Below are 17,095 nucleotides of genomic sequence, written 5' to 3'. Positions count from 1 at the left end.
CACAGGCTGCAGCCCATGCTCTGATACAGCCAGGCTTATTAACCTCCGCGGCTCACAGAAGCAAGTTCATTTTCTGCGTGTAAATACACACGCACAGGCACGCACACAGGCACGCACACGCGCGCACACACACACACACACACACACACACACACAGGCACGCACACGCGCACACACACACACACACACACGCGCGCACGCACGCACGCACGCACGCACACACACACACAGGCACGCACACGCGCACACACACACACACACACACACACACACAACATAGGCAGATAAATACAGGCACACACAGGTCCATACACACACATGCACACACAGACAGGCACATTACCTCCATGCATACAAAAAACATCAAGAAAACCATAGCTGAGCAGCAATGAAACTACATGCAAGCTGCAATGGATTTATTATTAAAATAAAAAGCATGCCCCACAAAGCAAATTCATAATGATTTTCAGGAACCAGGAAGGGATACTATATATACATTGTCATTTTATTATATAATAATGATTAGTAATTTATATAATAAAACTAATTTATAGATGGTATATTAAGTGTACATAAATTTTCTTTGTTATTCCTCGATATCCAAGGAGATGCAAAGCTAAAGCTTAGGCTAGCGATCAATTCACTCAGACAACTACGTGACAGCTGTCGTGTGCTCCTAAAGAGCAGGAATGGGAGCCAGGAATGTCAGGGGAGCGCACCGATGTACACCGTTACAGACAAGCAGGCACAAAAGTTTCGAGCCTGTGAGCGGGACAGATGGTCTAAAGGACACGGGGCGAGCCCTTTGCCAGGATCAGAAGACACTCCGCAGCCCATTCACACCTAATGAAGGCTGCTGCAGCGGCTACGCTAGCGCAGCGAGCAGGAAGTGCGCTACGTGACAAGACAATTGGATTCAACACTTGTTCCGACGGAGCGGGACTGTCAGAAAGCGTTTGCACAGCACCGGCTCCCCCGTCCTCTCGTCATATGTTTGAAGCGCACATCATGTATGCATCAGGCGGCACAATGTAATGTTGGAGGCAACATGCGAGACCCGTAAATTATTCACCGCGAGCCTCGCACTCAAGGTGTGGACGGGGGGAAAAAAACGCGCGGCGTCGAAGCTTCGCGGAGACGGGAAGCGCGGGGGAACAGGCACCTCACGTCTCCTTAATGCAAAGAGCGCAGAGCGCTCTATTATGAGCTCTCGGACCCCCGTTGGACAGGCTTTCAGCCTCCGACATCATCATCACCGCGCTTCTGCCGGGTGCGTCAAAAAAAAAAAAAGCCTCACTATTCTTAATGGGTCGGAAATCCTTAGATGTAACAGGTCTCTCTGTGTTGTATTATTCATACTGCCACTGTTTTGTTCTTTTTTAAAGGGAGAAAAAATGTAGACTGTTGTTCTTGGGGGCCCACATGCATTTTTGAGCAAATGTGGAATATAATTCTGGAAAAACTAAACCAGCGATGGATTTAGCACAGCAATGTTGACAATCAATGTGAAAGCAAGCACCCTGTTGGACACCGGGGAGACTCATTTAGTGCATTCAGTACTGCAGGCCGGATCATCATCTGGGCAGGAAAAGGAATTGCCGTCCGCAATTTTGACAAAGGGACCTTTAGCATAATGCATGCTGTAGGGCGCTTATGCCATAAATGCATAGCTTCACCCATGGCTGAAGCAATAAGCCAGTCTCAGAACGGGAGGGAGGCTTTGGCAAAGCGCTTGGACCACTCTTCAGACAGAAAGAACATGCTGTCATTTTTGACTAGGCTGTTACCCACATTGACTCACTCCCTCCTCTTTCTGGCGTGTTTAGTAACTCCCTGTGCATCTGCCAAGGCTCTTACCCACACTGACTCACCCCCTCTACTCCACAGCATGCTGAATAAGTCCACTGTTGGCTTTTTCACAGTGGCTCTTACCCATGGTGGCTCACCCCCTCTGCTCCATGGTACGGTCAGGAAACCTCCTGTTAAGTCTGCAGGTGGGGCATGAAGGAAACTCCTTTCCTTCACTTATCTCAGCTCTTTATTCACCGTCAAAACACTTCAGAAAATCAGAGCCAGCTTTTTGTCGTACATGCTCATTGAAGAGAAGCGAGTCCTCTGTGGGTTGAGAGATGTCAGTTATTATAAATAATTTGTGAGGAACAAGAAAGTAACCAGGGGTACCCTTCCAGACAAGACACTGACTGCAGCACAGGCTATGTAAGATGGTTCTTTACACAGCCTGAAATATGTGGAAGCTGCAATCTTCAGTGTTGAAACAGAAAAATGTAGTGGGTACACTGCTCATGCCTTCTGTAGACGGCCAATGAGGCCTACATAATGAATGTAATTCATGAATCATACATACCTGCACCACAATCACAAAAGACGGGAACCAAAGTTTGGGAAGTAAAATAATTATTAAAAATACATATATAAATATATTTCTTGCCAGTGATGAAAACTGAGTTGTTCAAAGGATCACTCAGGGTAAGAATGACTTATGAACAGACCAGGAAGAGCAGAACCACTGGCACTGACAATGACAGGTGAGTCCCCGAGCCCTGATCCTCGCTGTTGGCTAAAGAGAGCGAAGTGGACGTCCTGGACTCAGAAATAATACATGGCGAGATGCTGAGGCAGCAGCTGAGCTTGCAGAAGGCGAGGCAGAGCGGCCGACCGAGCTCAGCGCTGTGAGGAACGGTGACGCAGCTCCAGCGGAGAACACCTGAGAGCCTCGCGGCACGCTGATGGGCTCCGACGTCCGCGGGAAGAAAGGGCAGCCATTTTAATCTGGGTCAGTGCGATCTGCATTAGCGGCGAGAGGGAAATGCGCGGGGACAGGCTGCGTGGAAACGACAAGACGAGCAGTAATGGGGCTGCTTGTGATTCACAGAGCGCTCCACCCCTCCATCGCGGCGAGGCGGTGAAACGCAGAGAGTTCTGCTACGCTGCGCATGGCTGCTTACTGGCTTACCGTACTCCAGCGCAGACAGCAACGGGGCCTTGGCCTGCGTCCTCCACACACCCTGCCCTCTCAAACTGGCCTCTCGGACCCACGCCCCGATTAGCCCCACATGAGCGGGGGCCAGCGGCCCTGGTATTAGGCGACCCGGATCCCTCTCTAATCCTGTGTGCGCTCTCCGGGAAGAGCTGGGCCTTTGCCAGAGCGCAGCGGAGACACGCCCTGCTCCTATCTCTGCATTGACACGCTCGTCTGGTCCAACAGCACAGCACACAGACCCCTACATCACACAGGCCAGGGCCCTACTCTACCTCAGCCCTGGAGCCTGCAGCTCTTACATGTGCAGTGCACAGGACTGTGCTACATTTGGTTACACTTTTAAATTATAAAGGAATACCTGGTGGTTGTTGTGGGCTGTAAGCCATATCGTTGATTGTCAAATGTTTGAAGCATAATAACAGTCCCCTTTCTTGTATGTTATGATCAGCTGGAAGACCTTGCTGCTGAGTTGCTGTCATTATCAACACCCAAAAGATAGGAGATGTTAGATGGTAAAAAAAGATGGTAAATAGATGGTAAATCTGCCAGGTCAACAGAAACTTATAAATATTTCAAAACTATCTGAGGACTATGCCAACAGGGATCAGGACAAATCATTTTATGACATTCTGAAACTATAGGCAATTCAATTAACTCTCTTGGTCCCCAGTCTAACACCCTTGACAAGAGTAGCTATTTTCATCACCAGTTCTGGGTTTTGTTTTCGTGTTATAATCACATAGTCAATCTGTGTTGGCACCTGACACAAAAAATAAATATGGAAAGCGCACATTTTGTGCAAAAATTTCATTCTAAAAAAAAAAAAAAAGTTAGACAAAGGGGCTCAGTAACAGATAGCGGAACTCTTAGTACAGACAGTCTGAGCGTGATGTCATCGTTCTGTCTCCTGCTATCTTCCTGGAGCGGTTGGCTCGCGCTTGACAGGCAGGCTGGGGAGCGCTTAGCGCGTACGCTGGGCGAGCCCTTGACTAATCAGCTGTTTATGAGTTGTCAGCGCGCAAGTGCGCAAAAAGCGAGTTGACGTGCTCGTGGAGGACGGCCCCGTGGAGACAAAGACTCCGGCTGGCACAAGACGCCGGCCTGACAGAATCTCTGACTGAAAAAAAAAAAACGACTGTCTTTAGATCCGTGACGAGCTTCGGAAGCCGCGGCGCTGGAAGCGGTCAGCGCTCCGGCGGCGCTAGCGTCTTTCGAGATCTCACGCGAGATAGTCATTACAGGCAGAAAATCACCATAACAACCCTGCAAACAGGCTTTCGCCGGGAGAGTAAACACATTACTGCATTAGCAAGAAGCAGGACGTTTCAGACTGACTTTTATGACTCTTGACTCAGGCGAGGCTTCGGCACTAGATAGATTTTCATTCGAGATCCTGAGCACTACAGCTGAGTGTCTTAAACAGCCGCGAAACGCTCCTTGGTGTCTAATTACTTTCGCTCTGGAATGTCAATGAGGAGGATAAGGATGCGAGACCCAGAACCCAGAAATGACACTTCCCCATTTCACAGATGTTTTATGGGATTTTGACGGTTGTCCTATTTCCTCTCCTCTACCACTACAAAATTTCAACATATTTGATTTTGCAATTGCAAGCACATTTAAAAATTGCACTGATATACACACTGGTGTAGAGATGCAGCAAAGCTAAACAGTCCTGGTCACAATGAAAAGCAAAATGCTTTCATTTTATCATGTTTTTGTGCTCTGTGAGCGAACAAAGACAACACAAAATTAATGCAAATGGTTAAACAAAAACATTACACTAATGTTTTGCTGCAGTTGATAATTGAATAAAATCGAGGTGGCTTTTCAAATCAAATGTTCTGTAAATATTTGTCACACATCAGGTGACTCCTGGGAGGGACAGAATAGCTGGACACAGTGAAATATGGTAATTCCGGTTTGTACTGGTGTTTCACCAGAGAGACGCAGTTCGAACAAAAACAAATCTCCCGTTACCTCCGATTCCGCAAAAATAAAAACTAAAATAACAAAGATGAAATAAACCGAAACATAGTAAGAGCTTTTCAGCCGGATTTTGGGTGTCAGGCACCTACTGTGAAAAGAAGCACACTTTTAAAGCTTGTGGCTGATTGGCTGACACAAGCCCGGTGTGTGTGCCCGTTTAGCTCGTAGGCGTGGTCTCAGATTGCCCTGATTTCCACTGCTAGGTTGAGCCCCGCCACAGTTTGCTTCACATGGGTTTCCAGCTGGCAAATCAGCAAAACGGACTGGGCAGAACAGACTAGAGCACCCCAGGGGAACTGACCCAGCAACTGACTTAAAAAATGAAGAAAAATGCTGCCTCTCACCCAAACAGTTCATCATCCACTTCTAAAACCAGTGACAGCAAGTAATAATGGCTGGATTACACTATAGTTCACACTGAACTACTGGGAAATCTGAGTCTGACTACTGAATGCTAGCGCGTGCACATATGATGGCAATGTGTCAAATAATTCATTCTTTAAATGAGACATTTACATATAATAATATTCATGAATAGGTCTTAAATCACTGTCGTTAGTACGGTAAGTCACAGGCCAACATCTTGCCCGCCAGGCTATAAGAATGAGCAGTTGATTGGCAGATGCACAGAGGACTAAAAAGACGGCAGTGTAAAATTAATTGCAGACTTCCCCAGGTCCAGCACAGCAGCCCCCCTCAGTGTAAGTGTACACACACAAAGGCCGCAACTGTTCTCACGAAGCGGGCTAAAACAAACAAGGAAAAAGATCTTTTAGAAAAGCGCACTGCTCTCCACCAAAGGGAAAAGAAATGAGTCCCATCTCCACAAAACGCTCCTCACGAGCGGAGAAAAGGCAAATCAGAGGAAACAACGACGGGATTAAAAACAACATGACAGCTAGTCTCTGTGGACTGAGTGATTACCAACAGAATCCTGCTGCTGTGGAATCTCGGGCGCTGCTCGTTTCGACTTTAAAGACACGCTCACTTTCTCTCCCGCTTCCTCGTTTTAATATTGCCCTTAGGGCCCCCGTGTTGAAACGCATTTGCATGTCAAAGTTACCAGAAAACTTCTACACCAATTTTATTTGTATTCAGCGGCTCCTCGAGAGAGAACTTGATAAAATAAAAAAAAACGGCAGAACATCTTCGGTATAAGAAGAATCTGTAGCACACAGACCGTGGCTGCTTCAAGACCAGGATAGACCGGGCCAAGCACGCCACGTTTCCCGCCGTGCGCTTATGTAAGATATAAGGGAAAAGGGAACAACCTCCACGGTTATTTTCAAGTCATGGTAAACAACCGGTAATAAACAAGTGCTGATAATAACGGTGATTAATGATAAGAAAGCAGCCTGTGTCAGATGGTTGCATCATGTGGAGCTCGCAGTGCTGACTCACAAGCTGCTGAAGAATACAACACCTCCGGAGCTGTGAAGCTTTTTATAGGAGAGAGTTATCGGATCGCCAGCTCCGCACATAGCTCCTATCTGGCTCCGGTCTCGGGGCCGGGGGGTTACTCCGGGCGCGTCACACGAAATCCCGCCGCTCGCTCCGCGCTCCGTGCGACGGTCTTCCCTCCTTCCCCGTCCCCCCTCGGGCACACACAACGTTTGGCTCCCAGCCCCGCCTCTCCACTTGCCTCTAACTTTTAGCTGGGACATGAGGGCGACCCAAACTTCATTCTGCTACCGGAAAACGAGCAGAGGACACAAGAAGCATTAAAAGTAGGGACAAGTGATTTGGTACTATAAATGTATTGGCATTGCATCCATTTCCATTATATTTCCATTCCCATTAAAGGGAAATATGAAAAGCGCGTTACACTAATTCCACACAGATGATTAGAGAACATTGGCAATCAGAGGAAATTGATTGAAACATCATTGAAGGAATGGCAAAGGACAAGAAGTACACAGGTTACTGCAGGTACTGTAGAGTGGATTATATAAACTATGGGAAGAAACTATGAGATGTTCAGATAGGGGGAGGGAGAGAGAAGAATAGAACTCATCCATGTACCTACTGTAGAGTATCTGTGTGCTTGGTCATGGAAAAAATACTATTGCTGTTAGTTTGAAGGAACAAGGCGCCTCTTAATTAGATTCTGAATTTGACAGATCAACAAGCAAACCATTAAACCTGACCGATTTGTATTCAGATTTGAGTACACCTCTCATAGTTCTGCTTTAGACTAACAGCAGCAGATATCAGAAGCAGTAATGGATTTTCAGTGATGCTCGAAGTGTAAAATGTAGTAGCCACTCAGTGGGTGGCTTTTTCAAAGTTAGGTTACAATGTTCTGTTCTCAGTCCCTCTGTGTGACAACGACAGGGCCACGGCGCCATGGCTAGAACCTGTTAGCGGTGCGATGAAATTAAAACTAAAGCGCTTTCATTTGCTGGTGCCGTCGATAGCTGCTGGCCAGTTTCAGAAAGGGTCAGTGGTGTTCCCGTGGCACGAGAACCCCCCCCCCAGCAGCAGTGCCCCTGAGCTGCTCCCGCAGTGGCCCCCATGACAGACCGTCCTTGAGGATGAAGTTCGGGGTCGCGCGTCTGGCTCCTGCACACACACACACACATACACACACATACACACACGCGCGCACTGCACACGCTCCAGCGTATCAGCTTTCACTTTCATGCTCTAAAAAACCTGCCTTTGAAGGTCGAAGCGCAGCACAAGTTTTCCCTGGAATATTCCAACGTCACGGAGAGGGAGAAGTGCCACAGGCAAATTACTTTCTAAGGTTGAAAGGAGAATTTAAAAAGTGAAGGCACGGAACCACATTGCCAGACCCTTTTTATGCCGGTAAAAGATGCGAGTTTCTCTCTCGATCGCTCCGTTTCTCGTCCTCATTAGCAGAGTGGTTAAAGAAAAGGGCCTAACGCTTAGCGTAAGCATTAGCACCAAAGACTACCACTGTGAAATCAATCCAGATTTTACACTAGTGCTAGGAAGAATGACAAAAAATGAAAGGTGAAGAGAAAAATTCTTCAGCAGTGTATCTTCAGTAGCCCAACAGACTGGGACTGGTGGGAGGACATTGTGTTAGGCCGTGTCAGAGCCATTCTCCTGTGCCATTCTGCCTTTCTTCAACGGCAGACACCGGGGGTATCAAACTAAGCGAGCCAGTTAGGGGTGGGTGCAATGGCCCAGCTACCGAGAGCCGTCGCTGGAATATCACCCACAACGAATAATATGAGAACTTCAGCCATATTCTGCTTATTGCTCCTCGTGTTGTCAGCGCTCTCCTCAGTGTTGTACAAAATAGCACCGCATGATGCAGATGTGAAAAGACACTTTCATTGTGTGCGACTCTTTCACACTCTCCCCCTGCTGGCTCCCTTCTCAGCACTATCTTTTCTGTCTCAAAGTCTTCTACTTTTCGAGTTTTTTTTAATCCATATCTTTCCTTGACAAGTCCAAAATAGACCACCGTACCCAGAAAGTTCTGCCTGTCTGAAGAACAGTGGCTTGTTAATCACTGCAGACATAAGAATGTCAGGGAATGAAAACACAGCTTCGAGTGCCGTAACTGTTATTTTTGACCTAATGCACCTGTGGAACAGAATACAGAAGTACACCCATGGTGGTGTGACTGATGGTGCAACTGACATCCGCGTCCTGTTCCAGAAAATTCAGTCAAAAGTTCAAGCAACACCAGACAACCGTACTGTAAATATAAGTAGGCACCAGCAAACATACTGTCAGGAAATACTGTCAGCAGTTGGGCAGAACTTTCCATCCGCATCACACAGCTTTCTGGTCATCAGTAGACCAGAAAAGCAGCCAGATTGATAATCTGAGCAAGTGACCAAGATTGGAGCTGACGGACTTACTAAGAATATTCTGTCAATACGGCCTAAAGCAGCAACATCCTGCTGCGAGCACTTCTTCCACAAAGCCCATTCACCTGCTCTGCAGCTGAAATTAATCCTGTTGTGCTCACTGTCCGGTAAAATGGCGACTTCACACACAAGTGCAGATGAATGAATGCATTCCAGCTGACCTCACCCACTCCTGAGTGGCAAAAAGCAATTTTTTAAAATTTTATATATATTTTTCAACTCCTGGGCTGACAATACCAACTCTCATCAAAAGTATTAATGGCTCTGTTGCCGCATGCCACACACTCCACACACACACACACACACACACACACACACACACACACACACACACACACACACACACACGCACACGCACACACAGTTCATTTGTTCACCGCAGGACACAGCATTACCACTGCCATTGCAGATTGTTGAGGGAAATCATTTGCCGCAAAAAGAACATTATGAAGGACGCAGAGGGTTTTTTTTTGGTTTGTGTCCTGCTGGGGTAGCAGGATGACTGCAGCCATGGGCAGAGCTGCTCCTCCAGACCCAGCCGGCCCCCACTCTTTGTTCTACACGCCGCTCAGCGGTACCTTGTTTCCTATGGCTTTCTTGGGTGGGAAGCTGAAGGTGTCCACCTGGGGGAACTGTGACCTCAGACGGCCGTGCAGCGCGCGGAAATCGGTGTAGCGGCGGTACACGTTCCACTCGTTATCCAGGATCCTGATGTACACCTGGAGAGGGGAAAACAGCCTCCGTTAATAAAGCCACGGAAACAGCACAGCAGTTCTCGCTCCGTCCAATCAGACGCACACGTGTGTACAAACACTCCAAAATGGTCGTAAACAGACGACGGCCTGCTGAAAAAACAGAAAACGCTGTTTATCTGAGATAGCGATAACGGCGGCGAACGCGGTGGGCAGACTCCTACAAGGGTACGGAAATTTTAATTTCTTTTTTTGTCTTTTTATTTCATGCATTTTTTAAAGCGGCTTAGATAATAATTCCTTTGAGTGATGTTCTGTGTCAGGCAGACAGATGGGCTGGGAGGGAGCAGAACAGAAGCAGTAAAGTTGAGGAGGGAGGAAAGAGGAAGACGTAGTTCTCACACCTCACGCTCTCCCCCCCCCCCCCCCCTCCACCGCTGCAGCAGCCCGGCTCTGGAACTGAACACTGCAGCAGCATATTGCTCAGATTAGCACACTGAACCCGCCGAACGGGAGACCGACACTTTCGGCTGCTCTTACAGATGGCTCCGTCTCTGCCAGGGAAGCAAAATGTGTTCTTCCCCTTCAAGCATGTTCGGCGAGGCTTCGGTACGGCGAGCGTCAAACCGAGAGAGAGGCCAGCAGCAGGCAGGAAGCCGCACAGAGAGAGGACGAAGCCCTCACACACTCGTTACAAAACGTTACAAAAGCCCCACCCAGACATTTCTCACAGCCCTCATGGCAGAGCTTTCATCCACATCAATACAGGCAATGACTCTTTTACGCTTCCCGACTCTCCAGCGGCAGACTGCTGCGACGGGGGGGGCGGCGCTGCTTTAAGCCGCCGGGCCGCCTCGGAAGCGGCGTTCAGAACCCCGAGGAAACGGTCGATGGCGGGCGCCGCGCTTAACACCCGAGCGGCGAGGGAGGCTCGGGCCGTGCCATCTCGGAGGGCAGCGGGCAGACAAACTCGCTCGAGCTGACATGACATGTGTGAACACGCTTTTAACAGGGGGGGGGGGAGAAACCTGCGAACCCTTTTCGCTCCACCTGAAGTGAGAGAACATTCCGGAGCCTCTTAGCCATTCGGTCTCTCGGCGCTGTAAAATGAACGCACTTCCACCGGTCGCCGCGGAAGACCAGGAGCGGTCGGGCCCATCGCTGGCCTGATCAAAGGCACAAACGAAAAGGGGAGAGTGGGCGGACACGCGGCCCCCGGGGACGCTTAACCGGCTGAGCAGCAGATTAAAGGCTCGCTCGGCGATAATGAGCAGGGAGCACATGGAGATCCCCCCTGCGAGAGCACGCTAGCCCGCGATCGCACGCCGACACCGGGAGGGGAGAGAGCGGCGGGGGGCTCTGACAGCAGCCCTCCTGAACGAACCACGCTGGAGCTTCGATGAGACCGACTGCGTTTCGCGCCAGCGGACTGGCCTGTCACTCAGCCGCTGGGGGAGGTCCGGCCAGAGTCCCCACCGGCTGCGCGACCGCAGGCGTCGCCGTGACGTCTCCACGCGCTGACACGGCCGGTCTCTCGCGCACGCCGTTCCTTCTGCTCGCTTCGGTGGAACCGATTTATCTGCTGCCGCGTTTCCAGCCTGACATTTTGGGCACGCACGGGGCTGGGCGGCGGGGACCTTTGATCAACGCTCACAATATGACACCTGCAGACTTCAGATTGGCTGAGGCCAGAACTAATCAGTTAGCATTTTAGCGCAGATGGCTTTGGGATTTCAAAGATAGATTTAATAGAACACTCAGAATACTGTACCATCTGGCTGTGCTCTCAGGCGCGTCATCTGTAGAAAACGGACATTTCCCCCTCCCGACTTTCTGGGCTGCAACAGTTCTACAGGCTCTCGGTAAGGCTGGGCTCCAGCTATTTCCACTGCTCTGACCTGCTTAGAGGTTAACAGTGCCTTCACAGCTCCACCATTTTCACACTATGAAGTTCTGCCCCCGGGTTCAAGAACTAACAGCGGGAAACGATGTTGCCTTTCATCCCAGATCTCAGGAACGCAAAGTTTTTGGGAAATTGATTGCTCTAGTTTTATAAGCAATACAGAAGGGTATGAATAAACAAAAACAAAACAATAATGCAACTTTTTAACATTGTCAAAAGCCAACAGAGGTTTTCTTATTGTTTTCATTTTACAGTTTAACAATAATAACAACACTAAGGCCAACAGCTAAAGGGTGTGAGAGGATTCATACCTAGCTAACAGTCTAACAGTCTTTCACAGGTGTTCAACCAGGTGAACCCACTATGAAAGGAAAACCAACACAATGACCTGAGGTAAAAGTACTGTAGCATTATAAATAAACAAAAAAGGGAATGGTAGGACAACCAGTTTAGACACATAACTATCTTTAGCTTTGAGAACATCTGACATCAACCCATTTGCAAGTGTTTATTCTTTAATTTCAAGATAGGGGAATGTGAAATTGCATTGTACAGGGGCATGCACACGTGCATGAAAACACACACACACACACACACATTCACACTCACACTCTCACATTCACGCACACACACACACACACACAAACAGCTACAGAAGCCTCTGGACTGCCATGCAACTTTATTATAATTTTTACAGAACTCGAGCCTCCTTTCTTTTTTTAACTGGCCTATTGTAAGACACTCTTACGACAAAGACATAAGCTCGGTTTTCTGCCTGCAGGACAGTTTCATGTTAATCCCTCTCATCGGTGCAAAGCTATTGAACCATATAACAATAACTGTACACTAATTCCTCAGGGATTTGTTTGCACAATAAGTTAAAGGAATATAAAAGAAGCTACTGTATATACTACAGGAGGGATCAGTAAATATTAACCCCTATGTGGAAAATATGAAAGACCCTAGCACACAAAAAGATAAATCTGAACATGCATTACACTTGGGAAGAGAAGACAGAATTTCTGTTTGAGAACCTAAAAGAAATCAATAAGACAATCACATGAAATATGCCAGCAAAACAAATGGAACTCTCAAAGAAGACAATGAATTTATTTTTAGCCATAAGTATTAATGAAATGTATTACTTAATCCATGCTATATTTAAAATGAGTTGGAGCACAGAGCCGAAACAACAAATGCAAACATACTACTGAATGTTACAATGCTATAACAATTAGCACGCACAGCTGACGGTACATATGACTGTCTGGTGTCAGCATGATCAAGATCATTCAGGCCAGGGCCCTTTCAGCATGGGTTAAAAAATTCACTGAAAGGAAATCTGAACCTCCAGCATGAAGGATTTCATACTTCCCTCTCTAAATGCAGGGAAAAGAGGAGAAACATTAGGAAGATAAGCATACTAATTCAATTTCCACTTCTCCATTACCATGCATATTTATGGAAACAGATCTTCTAAGGAGCAATTGCTTCCCCCTCATCAGTAATTGCAAATTAATTATTTCTTTGTCCTTGATGATTTCAAGTCCTGAACAAATCCTACACTTGCTTTTCCAGATGAAATGGCATTTGTATTAACATGAATCAGAATAGCTCTAATCGTTGCCAAATACTAAAATAAAAAAGGAACATTGGGTTTATTTTTATACATATTGCATATCCCGTGCTTGAAGCACCACTGCATCTCAGTCAGCTAAGACGGGGTTTATGTGGAGCCTAGAAAATAACATAGTGCGCTAACAGTTGGCCTGATGCAGATGTCACAAGTTTCTCAGAACGTTAGCATTTTATTAAAAGGCTGAAGGCGTTTGTGTGGTAGAGATCACATGCTTTCAAAAAGGCAGTGATTTTGATGGGAGTAATGAGAAGTGAAAAGACACACAGGGACTCAGGAGAGAAACACAGACTGTCCCTGAGTACGTCCACTGGGAGAGCCCAACAGCAGCCAGGCCCCAAGGGGGAGTTTGGGGGGGGGGGGGGGGGGCGAAGCACGGCCCACTCAGGGGAGAGAAGCACAGAAGTGTGTACATGGTGTACGTCAGCAGTGCTGTCCCAGAGCCCCACATGGCCGCTCAGACCCCAGGGAAGCGCTGCGGCTCCCACACGCGAGGCCATCGGGGAACACTTAACGCGTCCGCTCAGCTAACGAGGATTCCCAAAGCTCAATCAGAGCGCGCCTGAGCGGAGCCGATGAGCGACTCCGGAGAGCGTCCCAGCAAACTACTGCACATACAGCTCCCCAACACCAAGCAGCTGGAAGGCATGTACGTCGGATAGGCCAGGGACCACTTCCTGTGATGACTCAGGGCCGCGGCACAAATGCGTTTGCTGTCAGCGCTCAGCGAGATCCGCGAGGAGCGCTGACAGGCTGACCGCCTCCATTGCACCAGGGCGAAACCGGAGCCAAGAACACTGGGACGCGCGAGGGGGGCGACACGCGAATCAGCCCTGGAAACGCACGCCACCCGATGCGGCCTCCACACCAGCGTCATCCTCCGCGAGCTACGAGCGTGGCCAAGCTCGCTCCCTCGCTCACACAGACAGAGCCTGAGCGAGCGAGCGAGCGAGAGGCCGTACAGCCCGGCTCGGTCCATTGCGAAGAGTGCCAGAAAACAATGCCGAGGAGGCGGAGTCTATAAAAGGCCTTTCACAATTGATTTTCTTTACCATGAATAGCCCATATTATGTAATGAATTGATTTTGGCAGAGTTGAGGAAAACAGACACTGACAACACGTTTCTGCTTCTTCTGGGAAGCATATTTACTGCTTTATATAAAAATGGCTTTAAGGACTTCTTTGTGCAATATACTTGTTCGGCACTGGTACAAAGCTTCCAAATCCAAACTATAAACCTGCTGTGGGTCAAACACTGTGGCCTTTTGAAAATGATATTCCACACAAAGAAAATTTGCTGTTTGGTAGATCCTGGTGACTTTCCCGACTGCTTTACACACAATTATGATTGTTTCCAATAGATCTCCCTCTAACAGTTCATGTTGCAGACATTACCTTGACAAATTATCACTTCTTACTTGCCAGGAAGGGAAATCAACAATATAAGTAATAAAATGTTCGAGTCATTGTGATATGCAGCAACGTTATTCAGGCTAAGGATGCTCACAGAAGAACGGCATAGCAATGGTCTTGCTGTAACAACGGGTTAAGTACCTTGTTCAAGGACACAATAACAGCACACTAGCTGGAGAGTTACAGACCCAGTTCCCTAAGCCTTATAGACCGCCACCTCAGCACCTTTCATCAGGTGTCCTGACCGTATACAGACTTGATTTGTATATTTGAAATTGCTTTTTCTTCCTGCTGTATTTCCCTGTTCCAAGCTACTGGTTTGAGGAAAATTTGTTCTACTCGTACAATTTTAGGGTAACATGACGGAATTTATCACTAGTAGTGTGTGCGTGTATGTGTGGGGGGGGGGGGCTCTCGCTTATTTTAACTAGAAGAATGCACCCTCTGACTACTACATGTACATGCACACACCTCTGCTATGCTGTAGTGGCCAAGTAGTGCTTTCGCACAAACCACAGACTGATGAAAATTAGACACGTCTGACATAGCTTAGACAATTTGTTCTACAGGGGCAGCCCTAGTTCTACTGCTGCTTAAAATTCCATGTGACATACAGTAGGACTGCCAAGCTGATTTTTGACAATTATCCTCCAGGTGTCCCTGTAGGCATGCAGAGTTCATTGGGAAATCAGGTAACAAGCACACAGATGCATTACGTGCTTTTATTACTGTATTACTGACTGTGACCGTTGAGAAGATGAAACATGGATGCACAAACAACATCAAGCCACAACACCACATGACAAAGACGACAACAGACCATAACTTGAAGACATGAAAACAAAAAATAAGGCGCTTATGACATTACTGGAAAACAATAACAGTTTGGAGAAACTGCACTCACTTGTTGTGCAACATGACAAGAGTCCGATTAACCTCCTCTAGTGATTTAATAGTCAGGAAGGAAAAATTAATGAAACCTAAAATAAACAGAAGCAGCTGATGAATGCATATTAAACTCTGGAACAACAGGTTCACAGCAAGACACAACAATAAACTGAGAAGGTTCATAAGAACTTCTATTCTTTTGATTTCAAATGTCCATCTAGAGCCACCTTATGCATGTGAAACTTACTGTGAAATATTTTACAGTCGTACTGGACTATTCTGGGGATTTTATAAAGTCTTTACATTTAGGTTTTGATAGAAACACCATTATCTGTGCATTCAAGTCAATTCTACCATCCATTGTGCAGCAAGCTATAAGGAGTTCTCTTAAGTGGTTTTCTTTTAACTTTCATACTAATTACACAGTTTGTTCAGATTACCTGGCTAATTACAGCCACTACAAAGTCTGCAGTTGTCTGCTGGTGTAAAAATAGAAAGAATGGAGTCTTCAAGAGAGTCTTTCGAAAATATACAGCCTGAAGTTCTGAAACTGCATAATGGCATCAGTAAGTGCTGCAGCACAAATGAAGACTAAACAAATAGAAAAACAAGTCCTGAAGGTGAACACAAGCTACACACCCAGGACACCTCTAAAGCAAGGCAGACATAAGATGTAGATACAAGACTGCTGATCAAAGAGCATCTTGAAGGTGAGAGTTCAGTTTGAAGATAGCAGTTTTGCATACGGCAGCTGTGTCTTAAATTAGCATTCATGTCCATTTGAGGGAAAGCAGTCGGATGTCCCAGAATGTATGATTCTGCTCATTAAAAACATCCTTGGAGAGCAGGGAAAATATTACTGAGGAAAAATATTCTTTTAATTAGGTCACGACCTATGGAATATGCAATCTATCCAAAAATGTACTGCCCACAATAGCACCTCCCAGGTCTAAATCGAAGAATATGCAATTTGGTGCATAGAAGTACCTAAATTCTAAATAAATGTTGCAAATAAAATACAGAAGAGCTGCCAATGCAGGAACACTGGACTGGTGTGGTGGTGGTGCTATAGGTGGAATACTAAACTTTACAGCACATTACTGTAACTTTAAGAGCAAACTTATACACACATATTGTGAACCTGCCTGATTTGCTGTTATGCATTGTGCTGCTGCTCTGCTTGTCACTTTTCGGAGAATGATGGTGAGGGCAGCGTATAACAGACACGTCCAAACCGACCTGGCGGTGATGTTGCCATTTAACAGATATTTTTATTGGTATGCCCAGAACACATGACAGCACTGACATATAGCCAACAGAAAATTAAGACAGGCAAGATAAGCAAGGGAATAAAAAGAAAATCTGAACGCCAAAGGGCATGATTGTTTTTTGAGGGAAAAGGGGTGACGTACGAACCAGTTTTTTTTTTTTTTTTGTACGTCACTGGAAATTGTATCCTAGGTCTGTTCAGGTTTGTCTGCAGGCACTGTCAGCTTCTCAGAGTACGCTGGTTATAAAAAATAATAAAAAAACATATTTTTCCAACTGTTCAATGTCCTATACTGTAGGACACTGAAATGCAATATGTGCATTTCACGCACAGAGAAAAACAATAAATGAATCCGGATTTTTCAAGCAGACGGGCAAAAAAAACGAAGGCGAGATGCAGGGGGCAGCAGGGCTGGGCCCCAACTTTTGCCGTCTGCGTTTTTTAACCCCGTT

At 46.9% G+C, this 17,095-nt stretch overlaps 1 protein-coding gene across 2 annotated transcripts in view; it reads right to left on the bottom strand.

The window, feature by feature from the left end:
• Positions 1-17,095, bottom strand: part of snx29 (sorting nexin 29) — a 135,855-nt gene that overhangs the window by 16,068 nt on the left and 102,692 nt on the right. For both annotated transcript variants that reach the window (XM_064322802.1, XM_064322803.1), the window contains one exon: positions 9,420-9,560. In XM_064322802.1, coding sequence (XP_064178872.1) covers positions 9,420-9,560 — 141 coding nt within the window. The remainder of the gene's footprint in view (positions 1-9,419; positions 9,561-17,095) is intronic.

Source organism: Anguilla rostrata, chromosome 2 (genome assembly GCF_018555375.3).
Source record: "Anguilla rostrata isolate EN2019 chromosome 2, ASM1855537v3, whole genome shotgun sequence".
Lineage (NCBI taxonomy): Eukaryota > Metazoa > Chordata > Actinopteri > Anguilliformes > Anguillidae > Anguilla > Anguilla rostrata.
This window is presented reverse-complemented; position numbering and strand designations above follow the sequence as displayed.